The sequence below is a fragment of the Gorilla gorilla genome, chromosome 5 (assembly GCF_029281585.2).
Source record: "Gorilla gorilla gorilla isolate KB3781 chromosome 5, NHGRI_mGorGor1-v2.1_pri, whole genome shotgun sequence".
Taxonomy (NCBI): Eukaryota; Metazoa; Chordata; class Mammalia; order Primates; family Hominidae; genus Gorilla; species Gorilla gorilla.
Genome location: NC_073229.2, coordinates 53,044,026 through 53,057,201, shown reverse-complemented (window position 1 = coordinate 53,057,201; position 13,176 = coordinate 53,044,026). Strand labels below are relative to the sequence as shown.

Genomic DNA, 13,176 nt, shown 5'->3' with positions numbered 1-13,176 from the left:
ATCAGAGGAGGGGGTTCCAATCCTAGGAGGCAGGAAGGGGTTGGGGCATATCCATCACAGCAGAGAGAGGAAAAGAGGCACCTCCAATCCCTGCAATGTTCCTGTGTAGGCAGAGTCAAACCCAGAGCTTCTTCCCATCAAGTGCCTTCCCCTGTATCCCTTCTTCCCGCTGGAGCTAATCTGGTCTCACCAACTCACTTTTCAGTGGGGTCTGATTGTGGCTTTGAAATCCCACAGCACAGTCCTAGACACCTAGGTGGGCACCCCCAGAGCCGGGTAATAGAGCCAAGACTTCAGCTCCAGAGGCATCAGACTCTGCTCCTTGAATCTCAGTAACCTTGGCAAAGGTGTCCCCAGCCTCACTCTAACCTGGGGCTTTGCCCTCTTGGAGAAGCTGACTGTGTGATTTGGGGGTGGCAGGGTTGGAGGGGCTCTGACTACATTTCACAAGAAAAGGAAGGAAAAGAGTCCCCCAGCTCAATCACATGAGGCCTGAGATTCAGCCAGAGCCTGGAAGCAGCGGTCACCCTGGTCCTGTTTGGCTACCCTGGAGCCCACCTGCTCAGCTGTGGGCAAGAAGCCACCAGCAGCTCCTCAGGGATTTATCTTATACTGGGCTTCCTTCCCACCTGTGTCCCTGGCAGGCCAGCCCCACCACTCTGGCACCAAGGCTGAGTGGGGTTTGTGCCAGGGAGACAGGGCTGATAGCCTGACTTGACCAACCCTGCCACCCGGGCCTAGAGCTGAAAGGATGGAGGGACCCAAGTGGAAATTTGGAACTTTTATTAAATACTCATTCATCCATGTGCCACCACCACCCAGAGCAGGAAAAAAATTATCAAAATGGAATTAAAAAAAAAAACAAAACAAATCAAACCCAATCCCCAGCAGTCTATGTACAGGGCCACTCCCTGCCTCTCTGCCATAGAGAGGTTGGGGGGCAGCTGAGGAGTGGTGGGGGCTGGGCACCTTTTCTCCAGCCACAGGCCCCTGAGGAATTAATTGACTGTGGTGTCAGGAAGTCCCTGGTGCCAAGTAGCCAGGCATCTCAGCTGGCCTCCAGGGAGGTGATTATTGCTGGGAGGGCAGGACAGGGCCTGCTCCACTGCTACTGGGCTGAAGAGCTGTCTGTGGCTCAACCCTACAGGGCCAGTCCCCATAGCAGTCCCAATCTCTACCTGAGAAGGGGAACAGACTGAGGGCCAGAAGGGTGTTCTTTAGGAGGACAGTGGGTGCCCAGCTGATTTTGAGAGGCGGGTGCCCTGGTGTAGCCTGGCTGTTGTCAGCTCCCGAGGGATGATGCACTCCCCTGATTCCAGCTGCCCGGCCCCCCTCTTGGGCAGGGCCTCCATTCCCTTCAGTTAGGCAGTTTTCTTGCTGTCTTCTCACCCCAGAGACCTATGTGGCCACCTTCTATGTGTCAGCCACAGCCTGGGCCCTTGGGGGCAAGAGTGGCCATGCAGATGGCACTTCCTCCAGCATGGTGTGGGACCCAGCCCTCTTGGACTCAGCAGCCACTCTCCGACACTGTTGTCTCCAGGGTCACGGCCCCTTGCTGCATGGCCGCAGTGGCCACACTGATGGCCTCCTCTAAGGTCTGCTGTTCCTCCAGCTGTGGGGAAGGGGGTGCAGAAGGAAGGAGACAGTGAGACCCTCCCTGCTAGATTCCAGTGTTAGTAATATGTGGCCTACTTTTTTTTTTTTGACTCTCCCCCATCTACCCAGTGCCACACGCTGAGCACTTAGTAGGGCTCCAATAAACATGAAGTTCACGGATGAAGAGTCCTATTAGGCTAGGCATGGCCAGGGGGCCCTGGAATAGCCAGGGTCAGAGAGACCAGCTTGCTCACGGAGGAAGGACTGGCTGAAGAGAACCGTGGTGATCATCTACGTCAGCCTCCTTCATTTCCAGATGAAGAAACAGAGACACAAAATGATGAAGGGCTTGGACCACAGGTGGACTGCCATGGGAGTTATCCTGAAGGCCAGAAGAGGCTTCAACATTCTGCCTCAGCCAAGAGCGAGCCTGAGACAGATGCATGGATGCAGGAGGAAAGGGATCTGTCCTCTGAAATGGGCTCTTTTTGAGTTAGATGCCCTTCTCTTCAAGATCCTCATCTAATTCCCCTTTATTCCTTGTTGACTTCTCTGGCCGTGGGATCCCCTGTCCTCCCAGATCTCTATTCACCTGCACTGCAATGTGCGTTCCGTTGGCTGTGGCCAACAGTGCCACCTGTTGATGACGAAGAGATGCTACACTTGAGTCCTCAGCCACCACAGCCCCAGAGGTAATGATTGTGACCTGAAAGACAAAAGGAGGTCTTCCATTCCACCTGCAGTATACTCTCCCTCCCCACAATCCAAATAAACATCCCTCCAATTAAGGTGCTGGGAACAACCCAGAAGAGAATGGATAAAACCGTATGGGTCAGATTAATTAGCCTGAGGCTCAGAGCTAAGTAAGGCTGGGTTTCCTCCCAACTTACAGCCCAATTTAATTTAGGGATTTTGAATCACAGAAGGACAGAGCTGTAAAAAATTCCAGAGATATTTTAATTCCCTCACTTGAAAATGGACAGAAGTCCATGGAAAAGTGATTTGCCTAAGGTTGCACAACAAATCAGGGTTGAATTGAGATTTAGAAAGTGTCTCTTGACCTCCATTCAACTGCTTTTAAAGATAAGAGCTGCTCATGGCCCAGGAACTGTGGGGAAGACCCCTTCTTTTGTGGGGAATCTTTGTCCTGGTAAGAAGACTTGACTAGTTTAGGCTGCACTTTAATGCCCGCCCCATGGAAAGGAATGACAAAATAAGAAACCCCAAGCAAACCGCCTGGTCATACGGGCTGCGTCTGGGTGCCATCGGCGCTGACCATGGTGAATGTGTGTGTGCCAGATGTGGCCAGGTCGGCATCATGACTGGGGATGGTGAGGGTGGTGCTGCCGTGCTGGGTGACCATACTGATGGCACTCCCCAGGGCCTGCAGGTCTTCCGGGGACAGGCTGACCTGCCAACAGGAGGGGAAGATGAGCTGGCAGTGTCAGTGGAGGGTTGTCTGAAAGTCCCTAAGGAAGATATACCTGCTCTCCCAGACAAGGTCAGCTTATTAGTTTCATGTCACAGTGGTGGAACGGATGGGTGACAGGCAAACAAAATGTGTCCAAGGTTGCAAAGAGAGGCCACACTAGAAGAATTCCACTGACTACTTCTATTTATCACCACTTTGCCTCTGGGCCCTGTTGTATCCAGCTCAGGGTCGCCACCTGATTGTGTCCTAACAACTCTAGAAAGCACAGATGTACTTTCTAGCAAGGGTACGGACAAGGGTCAGGTTATATAGCTGGCTAGTACACTAGTAGGACCAGACCCCAGGCTTTCAGACCCCATACCATGTTTTGTCTGCTATATGAACATGCCTCTCTTGAGAAGGACATCCTATGTCCTGTTCAGATGAACAAGACGTGTCAGCCTCCAAGTAAAGAGAGAAACTACTAACTGTGCTCCAGAAGCCCCAGAGACTGAGCTGGAAGCACAGGAGGAGGAGAGGCTGTGCTGCAAGATGTGGTCTCCTCAGCCTCAGCCTCTGAAGTCTATAAAACTTAAACAAGAAGCTGGGCGGCAGTGGGGCTGTCAGAACTTCAGGGCTCCCAGAGTCCCCAGAGAGAGTGGAGAGTGCCAGCTAGTATGGCACCTCTGCCCTCCAGGGCCTGTACCTGCTGGGCACCATCCTGAGTGATCAGAGCCACCTGGGGGGCCCCATCTTCTTCAGTCACCATCGCCACCTGGGCTGGGATGTCATCACTCTCTTCCTTCACCTCCGAAAGGTAAGCTATCCGGGGTTGTTTGGGTGGCGGGCTCTCCTCGGCTGCAGAGGCGGCTGGGAGAGGACAGCCAAGGCTGACATCTGCTACCAGATGCCATGGGGAGGCCTGGCTTGTCCCCACTCTCACCCTCTGCCCACTCCCCTTACCCTCAAGTTGCTGCTGCTCATAGAGGGCCTGCTCGCTCTCCTCCGTGGCCTCCAGCTCGCCGTGGGCACTGCGCTTGTGCATGGCCAAGGTGGAGGTCTGCCGGTAGGTCTTGCCGCAGGTGCTGCAGGTGTAGGGCTTGCAGTGTGTGTGCACCACGTGGTGCTTATACAAGCTCGAGTACTCGGTGAAGCGTTTTCCGCAGCCTGGCACCGTGCAAACGTATGGCTTCTCCCCTGGGGACACTGGGCTGTGAGGGGGGTGGGAACTGGGGCTGGCAAGGGGGAAACTAAGGGGACAGGGGGTGAGGGACAGGGTTGGTGAAGGGAGAGCCAGAGGGAGGGAGAGGGACTGAGACCTGAGACTCTGAATGGACAGGGTTGGGGAAGATGGCCAGTGGAACACAGAGAGGACACGGGTGTTGAACCACTGAATCCAGAGATAAGGCGGAAAGGAAACGGGGGACAGGGCAAGGCTGGGGCTAGTGAAGGGGCTGGTAGGAGGCACTGGGGCTTATAAGGTTGAGGGTGGGAGGTTGAGAATGGTGAACAGCAGAGGCAAGAGGCAAGGATGACTGAAGTATCAGTTGTGATGGGAAAGAGGGGACACACATGCTGAGACACAACACAGAAAGCTGGATGAGGGGCATAACACTGGGGAGGGTGAGGATACACAGGAGTCATGGACGGCGGATAAGGTGAGGAGTTGAAGGTGACAGTTCACTCTACTTCTTCCCCATCATTCCTGACCCTGGCCTCTTTTCAGGAGTTCAGTCAGAGTTGGAGAATTCAGGGTGGGTATAGAGGGGTGGTAGGGAGCTGAGGGACCCCAGAGAGGACTGGCAATACCTTTCAGATTGGACCTAACTGGAAATTGAGGAATTACTCACTGCAAGCAGAGTTGTTCTGGGGATACCCTACCCCCAGACCAGCCTGGAATGGCTGGCACAGAAGGGTTCTGCGCTGGGAGTTGGGAATGTGTCTTAGATGGGAAGCCTACAGTAGAGGGGTTGGGGCCTGAGTGAGGGTAGTCCTCGCATGCCAGCTAGCCCACCTGTGTGGATGCGCACGTGATTCTTATAGTTGGTGGCGCTGGTGAAGCCGCGGCCACAGTGGGGCTCCGGGCAGGTGTAGGGCCTCTCGCCTGTGTGGGTGCGCACATGTACCTTGCGGATGTTAGACGTGGTGAAGGAGCGGCCACAGCCCTCAAAAGGGCACCGGAACGGGCGTTCACCTATGCAAATGGTGGGATGTGAGGAGGGGTGTGGGAAAGAGGGCCATGCTGGAGCAAGCTGGGGATGGCACTGGGCTCCAGGTCTAAGTCTGAAAGGCAAGCTGAATTCCTTTTGCCCAGGGAATGGAGTTGGAGTGGGCAGGGCCCAGCATACCAGTGTGGGTACGGACATGCTTCTGCAGGTCTCCTGAGGTCTTGAAGGCCTTGCTGCATAGCTCCTCTGGGCACTTGTATGGTTTCTCACCAGTGTGGGTACGAACGTGGCTCTTCAGTCCATAGCCTGTCCATATGTGGCAGGGAGGGGGTGAGATGAGCACCCAGTGGGGTCTCATCCTCCACCGTCCACCTCATGCACAGGCTCTCCACCTCCTTTGGCTCAAGAAGCCCATGTCTGCCTCCATCCCACCCCTGCCCTGGGCAGGGGCTGGAAAAGCCCACTCTGCCCTGCTTCCCTCTCCAGGGGCAGTTGGAGCCATACCAGAACATGAACATGAAAAGAAACTTAGAGAACTCATGGCTAAAGGTACTAGTTTCACAGAGGGGAAAATAAGCCCAGAGAGATGCAATGGCCCACCCAATAATCCACAGCTGGTTGGCATCAGAGCTGACACAAGAGGCTGGGTCTCTCCACCAACCCTCCAGGCTCCTTCTGCTGGCCTGAACCATGCTGCCTTTCACTCCCGTAACAAGGTTTCCTCCAGAGAGAGCACCCTGCAAGTCAGAGTACTCTGACGGTAGTTTCTCCAGGAAAGCAGCCTGGTGTTGGGTTCCCTTCAAAGAGGTCCCAAACAGAACTAGAACCCTCCACCCTCAACTGGAAGCAGCCCACCAGGCAGGTTACCTGTGGCAAAGGCCTTTCCACAGCTGGGGAAGTCACATCTGTATGGACGGTCACCTGTATGAGCTCGTTCATGCACCTGTGAGGACAAGCAATCACATAATTCAGAGGAGCAAGGGTATGACCAGGGCTCTTTGGTTTTCTTTAGGACCCTGATTCTCTTCCCTCCTGTACCATTCATGTGTGTCAAGCGCTCTGTGCTGGCATTCCTGTGTACCCTCATTTCTCCCCTCCAGCAACTTGAGGGCAGGGACCAATTCCAATCAAAGCAGAAAGGTAGAATTACAGCCTGGAAGGGAAGACTGCAGAGCTGACGGCTGTCTGCCAGCAACCTTACCTTTAAGTGATGAGCGGTGGTGTAGAGACGCCCACAGCCCTTGTAGCCACAGCGGAATGCTCTGTCTCCAACTTGCTGCCCTTTTCCATTATGGGGAATCTGGCTGTCATGAAGAACCTGGGGGAAAAGTCTTGAGATCCCTATATGTATTCTCCCCAGTGAAGAAGGTGGGACACAGGGCCCTGCTGGCAGCTTAAGACCCAACAGGCAGGGTTAAACCTGTCAGGGGCCTCTGGGGCAGAAGAACATAACTAGACGAACAAGGAACAGATGCTGGGGCATGCTACAGAAGAAACAGGGTGGGCATGGGGAGTCACCACCCATCTCTGATGGGATAAAGGGAGACCTACAGGTCATAGTGGCTGTGACGGCTATTGAAGAAAGGCTATCACATAGACAGCTAGGTAAGGTGAAAAGAGAGATTGTCTGAATGGCCATGCTTGAACTGGACCAAGTGCCAGAAACCCTTCTTCTAAACACACACACCTAGGAGCCTGCAACTCTCAAGACCTCCATCTTCTGATGGGAGGGGTCCCCTTCCTCCTGGCACGAAACTAGTGCTTAAAAGTACATAAACAAGGGGGCTTGCTGTGGAGATGAGCTCACCTAGGTTCATCTGATACGACATGGGGCCCAGAGTGAGGTGGCCACGACCAGAAGCACCCAGGGGAGTGCTGCAGTTTCCACCAGAAATGTCAGCTCTAATGACAGCACCCAGCTGACAAGTCCTCCCCTTTTGTCTCCTCTTCTGGGAGATTGCTAAAGCCACCCATCTCACACCAGCCTCTGGATGCAGGGAGCCCTTATTGCTCTTCTGCTTTCCTGGGCAGGGTCCTGGTGGGACTGTCCCTTAGTCTTTCTTTCTAGAATGCTTCAGAATCACACTCTGGTCTTTCCAGGAGCTCCTGAAACTGAACTCTACAAGTTACAGTGAGCAGGGGACAGAGGGGTGAGGCCAAATTCATGGCAAGGTCTGTCTAGTTAGGCTCCAGCTCAGAGGCTCAAGCAGCTGAGAGCTTCACGGACACTTAAACAGCTTCTGGGTAGAGGGTAGGGTCAGAGGTGGCCTGACCTGCTTGGCGGGCTAACCCACACAGGCACTTGGATTTCATTCCACGTCTCACTAGCTCCTGGGGTAATCACGGGAATCAAGGGACATCAGGGATGGAAGTGACCTCTGAGATCATCTGGTCCCATCTCATCATATTAGGAATAAGCTGAGGTCTAGGAGAGGAGGGACTCACCCAAGTTTGGACTAGGTAGAGGTAGAGCAAGCATAGATCTCAGGGCTCATGATTTAAATAAAACCCACTTCTCTTTACATCAACATCGAGTCTCAAATTTGGTCTCTAAGATATACCTCAGGGAACCGGGGTGGGAGTGAATGTAGCCTGCTGTAAAGTTTTGTGCCTTTTTTTTTTTTTTTTTAGATAGGGTCTCCCTCTGTTGCCCAGGCTGGAGTGCAGTGGGACAATCTCAGCTCATTGCAATCACCGCCTCCTGATCCTCCCACCTCCGCTTCCCAGTAGCTGGGACCACAGGTGCGCACCACCATGCCCAGCTAATTTGTTTTTGTATTTTTTCGTAGAGATGAGGTTTCGCCATGTTGCCCAGACTGGTCTCAAACTCCTGGACTCAAGCGATCCACCTGCCTCAGCCTCCCAAAGTGCTGGGATTACAGGCGTGAGCCTCTGCACCCGGCCTGTGCTTCATTTTGAAAAGACATGAGGACTTCCTTTTTTCCTCCATCATTCAGTCACACTGGTTTCATTATAAATAAAAAACCTCCCCCATCTTCGGGTAAAACTGCTGGAAGGAAGGAACGTGCAGGAAGCCCTGGCACATCCAGCCTGAGGCTCTGCAGTCATTCCAGGAAGGGAACACCCTGGTTTGGAAAGCTCAGAGATGTCCGTACCCTTTTCCCCACATGCAGGACTATGGTTTCGGCAGAAAGAACTTGGACTGACTGGTATTTGCAGAGCCAGGACCCTTTTCCTTTCCAGCTGAGCTACTGTGTGGGCCTCATAATCCAGGAATCCCAGCTGTTCTGTTGCACATGCCCTTGTCATAGCCCACTGAGGTTAATTTTCCAAATGACTGAGTCACAGAGAAGAAATAAATACAATTACCTCAGTGGACTAGAAAGCTAATACAAGTCGCTGGCAGGGCTTTCCCAGCTAGTGCAGAGGATTACTACAGCAGCCAAAGTGAAGCTGGGCCTAACTCCCCAGCATAAGGATGCCACTGTTTCTTATGGCAGCTTTCCCTCTGCAAAGACAGCGTAAACAAAAGTGAGCGTAAACAGCTGTCAGCGGCCAGGCCAGGCTGTGTTGCACGCCCTAGACAATGATGTATGACAGGTGAGTTGGGGGAGCTGGGGTGGAGGGGCAAAGGGAATATCCCACATGGTGTCCAAGCACAGGGCTGCCCTTGTCCTCTTGAGACGTGAAGTTCTGGCAGGGCCAAGAGGCAGTGCACAGGCCAGGCCTGGTTGTCTAGAGTGACAGACCGTGTCACGCTGTGCGTGCTCACCTTGCTGGCATACTGCTCCAGGGCCACCACTGTGTCTGCACTGAAGCCCTCATCATCCTCTGCTGCCAGGTCCTCCAAGCCCACCTCTGTCTGTACGGCCAAGATGGTGCTGTCCGATGGCACAGCCACAGGGTGCTGAATGTAGGCAGTGGAGCCATCTTCCAGTTGGACGGCTTCCAGGGTGCTGGGGTCATAGCCTTCTGCAGGGAACACGCGGTTAGCCCTGATGCCACACAAGGGGAAGAGATACAGCTGGGACCCTAGCTTTAAGTTAATGAGAGATACATATACCAAGGAGGGTTTCAACATCCAATTTCTCATGGCCCTTCACTTTGTGATTCACTCTTGCTGGCCCTCCTTCTGCGGCTGTCTCACCTAAGGATGAGGTCTCCTATGGTACACTAAATGGGAACTCACAAGCTCCTTGAGGACCTGACAGGGGCCCATCATCATTTTGGCTTAGATGACCACAATAGCCTCCTGACCAGTCGCTCCTCACCCCCCTCTAGTTCCCTCCAGGCAGCACAACATCCAGAGGGATCTCTGCGGGACACAAATGTGACCATGTCACTTAACTGCCTAAACAGTTTAAATGCTTCCCACTGGTCTCAGGATAAAGACCAAAATCCTCACCCTGACACTCAAACCCAGAGTGCACCAGCCCTGTCTTTCTCTCTCCAGTTTCCTCCTGCTCATTCTGCCTTCACTCCCAGGGCTCTAGCTCCTAGCAGTTCCTGGAATGTGCTGTTCTTTCTTCCCCCCAGCTCTAGGCCTGCACATGCTATTCCTTCTGCCTGAAGTACTGAACCCTCCCTGCCATCCCTCTTCCCCCAGCTAAGTCTACCTCATTCTTTACCTCTCAGCTCAAGCATCACTACCTCAGAGAAGCCCTCCCTGAGCCTGATCTCTGTTTGTAATGATCAATTCATCACTGATGGCTTGTTTCACTTCTGTTTTCCCCTCTAGACTCTAGGAGAGCGGGGACTGTGTCTGACTTTGTTCTGTCTTGTATACTGCACACCTAACACAACGCCAGGCATGCAACAGTCACTCAAGAGACCACCTGCGGAAGGAACAAATTGTTATTCTTCAGCACCTTAGGAGCTTCATTCTAAAATATTAGTTTTTTTTCCCTGGTCTTGGATGATATCCTCGGGTCCTATTTAAAGCCCTAAGACTTTGTGGCTGTGCTGGGGCCAAGGCCACCATCAAAGTCCACGTGACTGATCTCCAAGGCTCACCTCCCAGTTGCAGACACAGCTGCTCCTGTGGTCTGCACCAGGGAAGGTGGGCAAGGCTGCTAATCCAGGTGAGCATGTGTGTACCATGGAGATGACAGCTCCCATGTCTACACCCCAGTTGTGTGCCATCCCATCCTCCAGTCCTGCCACCCCATCCTCCAGTCCTGCCTCCCATCCTTCCCCGAGTTGTGATGATGGTGACCCTACCTCTGGGTGTGTGGTGTATGTAAGCCATGCTGCCATCTTCCAGCTGCACAGGCTGACCATCCTCAAAGGAGAGAGCTTCTGTAACGAGAGCAATGCCTGCCTTTCCCTGGAGCTCAGTGCCATGGAGGGGTCCCTTGGTGGGGGCTGTCAGGCTTCCCTCGACAAGGCGTGGTGTGTTGGGGTGCCCTCACCTTTCTGTACCGTCACCTGGTGAATGTATGCGGTGGTCCCATCCTCGAGCTGGATCACCTGCCCTTCAAGAAGCTTCTCTCCTGTTAAGAGTGGAAATGGAGAGAAATGGGCCAGGATCAGAAGAGGGCTAAGAAACGCCTGCCTGTTTTTAGCTGAGGCTTATTTGAGTCTCTAGGCACGAGCCTGCAGGTCTAAGCATGGGTAACATCTTCCTTGTTCCCTTGCTCTGTCTCCCTGGGCCTGGGCCTTGAGACACTAAGGGTGAAGACACTTGCCTTGCCGGAACCCATCACCTCCCAACAGATTCCCTTCCAGTTACTGACAGGAGGAATAACTTCACTTATTATTCTACTCATGCCCAGCCAAGTGGAAACTTCCAACCTAATAGTAAGTTGCTGAGACTTGAACTAATAATGGCCCTTAAACCTGGATGAGCCCCAATGGGTCAAAATTCAGATATAGCTCAAACTAACAAAATCAAAACATATCCCCTCATCCCTCACTATGACAGTGTGCTAAGACCAGGAGCCCCTGTGAAGGCAGGCTATATAGCTTAATGGTTAAAAACAATAGACTCTGGAACCAGGCCAGGCCACCAGAGTTTGAATTCCAGCTCTACCTCTTAACAGCTGTGTGACCTTGGACAGCTTATTTAACTAACCTCTCTGTGCCTCAGTTTCCTTTTCTTAAAATGGGGATTGAAAACTGTGTCTCTTATAGGGTTGCTGTTAGGGTTAAATGAGTTAACGAATATAAAAAACTGGGAAGAGTGCCAGGTATATATGGTCAGCCCTCAATAAGTCTAGCTTTTATTATAAGCCCAATATGCATTTTAGAAGAAATGGAAAGTAAAGCAATAGAGAACTATGTGAGCACAACTATTATGCTATTATGTGTCCACGAAGGTCTTATTCCACTGCCACTGTTGAGTAATGATTCCTTCATTGACCTCTCATTTTTCATTTCAATTTTCTAGTAAAAAATTAGATCACCTAAGGCAACACAACAAGCAGCATAAAAATTAACAAGCCTCCAGATTTCCTAAGATATTACTCTTCTTTTACCTTACTGGAAAGCACTTCTAATAAGGCTCTTGAAATTAGAACTAGACGACCCTTCCTTGTGTCCAGTGAGTCTGACAGAGGGGGAAGGAAGAAGAGAAATGAGAAAGGAAAGAAAGGGAGATTGAAGAGTTAATGATGGTCAGATTCGGTGGCTCATGCCTATAATCCCAACATTTTGGGAGGCCAAGGCAGGTGGATCGCTTGAGCTCAGGAGTTTGAGACCAGCCTGAGCTATGTGACAAAACCCTGTCTCTACAAAAAACACAAAAATTAACTGGGTGTAGTAGTGCATGCCTGTGGTCCCAGTTACTCGGGAGGCTGAGGTGGGAGGATTGCTTGAGCCCAGGAGGCAGAGGTTGCAGTAAGCTGTGATTATGCCACTGCAGTCCAGCCTGGGTGACAGAGTAAGACCCTGTCTGAAAAAAATAAAAAATAAATAAATAAAAAGGCTGGGCACGGTGGCTTACATCTGTAATCCCAGCACTTTGGGAGGCCAAGGCGAGCAGATCACCTGAGGTCAGGAGTTTGAGACCAGCCTAACTAACATGGTGAAACCCTGTCTCTACTAAAAATACAAAAAAATTAGCTGGGTGCGGAGGCAGGTACCTGTCGTCCCAGCTACTCGGAAGGCTGAGGCAGGAGAATCACTTGAACCCGGGAGGCGGAGGTTGCAGTGAGCTGAGATTGTACCACTGCACTCTAGCCTGGGTGACAGAGTGAGGTCCTGTCTCAAAAAGAAAAAACAAAAAAGTTAGGCTGGGTGTGGTGGCTCACACCTATAATCCCAGCACTTTGGGAGGCTGAGGCAGGCGGATAACCTGAGGTCGGGAGTTCGAGACCAGTCTAGCCAACATCATGAAACCGTGTCTCTACTAAAAATACAAAAAAATTAACCAGGCGTGATGGCACATGCCTATAGTCCCAGCTACTCGGGAGGCTGAGGCAGGAGAATGGCGTGAACCCAGGAGGCGGAGCTTGCAGTGAGCCGAGATCGCGCCACTGCACTCCAGCCTGGGCGACAGAGCGAGACTCCGCCTCAAAAAAAAAAAAAAAAAAAAAAGGAAGAAAAAATAAAAAAAAAGTTAATGACAAGTGATTTGTCCTTTCCTTAGAAGATTGAGGTTTAGGAAACTGGGCGCTCAGGTGGGAAAGACAGTTACTTCCAGCCCAAGTCTCTGCTGACATCTCCCCTTTAGAGGAATCCCCAAACTTGCTCCCAAACTGAGTCTTCTTGGGGTCAGTAACTAACAGTACTACAACTAACCAAAGGCAGGTAAGGTGGAGATAAAGGTAAGAAATAGGAAAGGCAGCTGAGATGGGGGGAAGATGAACCCATTTTCTTCCCTCCCACCCACAGAGCAGTAGGCTACCCTCATTTTAACAATTTATCTGTCCTGGCAAGGGCATCAGTACTTGGGGTTCTGAAAGCACCAGCAAGCTACGGCCAGCAGAGTGGGTACTGCTTCAAGGTAGAAAACAAAATGTTGAGAAGAGTTGTCTGAAGAAAAAACTTAGCCTACTATTTCCTCAAACAACCAGAGACTACAATGGAGAGAGGCAGTGG

The 13,176-nt window shown here is 52.0% G+C and overlaps 1 protein-coding gene across 9 annotated transcripts in view; it reads right to left on the bottom strand.

Moving 5' to 3' along the window:
* Positions 1–768: 768 nt before the first annotated feature.
* ZNF76 (zinc finger protein 76) overlaps positions 769–13,176 on the bottom strand; it is a 37,138-nt gene continuing 24,730 nt past the window's right edge. For 3 of the 9 annotated variants that reach the window (XM_055390243.2, XM_004043868.4, XM_031011941.3), the window contains exons 3-14: positions 10,548–10,628; positions 10,357–10,434; positions 8,909–9,108; positions 6,377–6,493; positions 6,043–6,118; positions 5,356–5,481; positions 5,022–5,201; positions 3,971–4,204; positions 3,714–3,877; positions 2,843–3,007; positions 2,189–2,302; positions 769–1,612 (exon numbers count right to left, since the gene is read on the bottom strand). In XM_055390243.2, coding sequence (XP_055246218.1) covers positions 1,508–1,612; positions 2,189–2,302; positions 2,843–3,007; positions 3,714–3,877; positions 3,971–4,204; positions 5,022–5,201; positions 5,356–5,481; positions 6,043–6,118; positions 6,377–6,493; positions 8,909–9,108; positions 10,357–10,434; positions 10,548–10,628 — 1,640 coding nt within the window. In that variant the 3' untranslated portion in view covers positions 769–1,507. The remainder of the gene's footprint in view (positions 1,613–2,188; positions 2,303–2,842; positions 3,008–3,713; positions 3,878–3,970; positions 4,205–5,021; positions 5,202–5,355; positions 5,482–6,042; positions 6,119–6,376; positions 6,494–8,908; positions 9,109–10,356; positions 10,435–10,547; positions 10,629–13,176) is intronic. The other 6 variants (XM_063707556.1, XM_055390246.2, XM_031011944.3 and 3 more) reach the window with 3 other exon arrangements.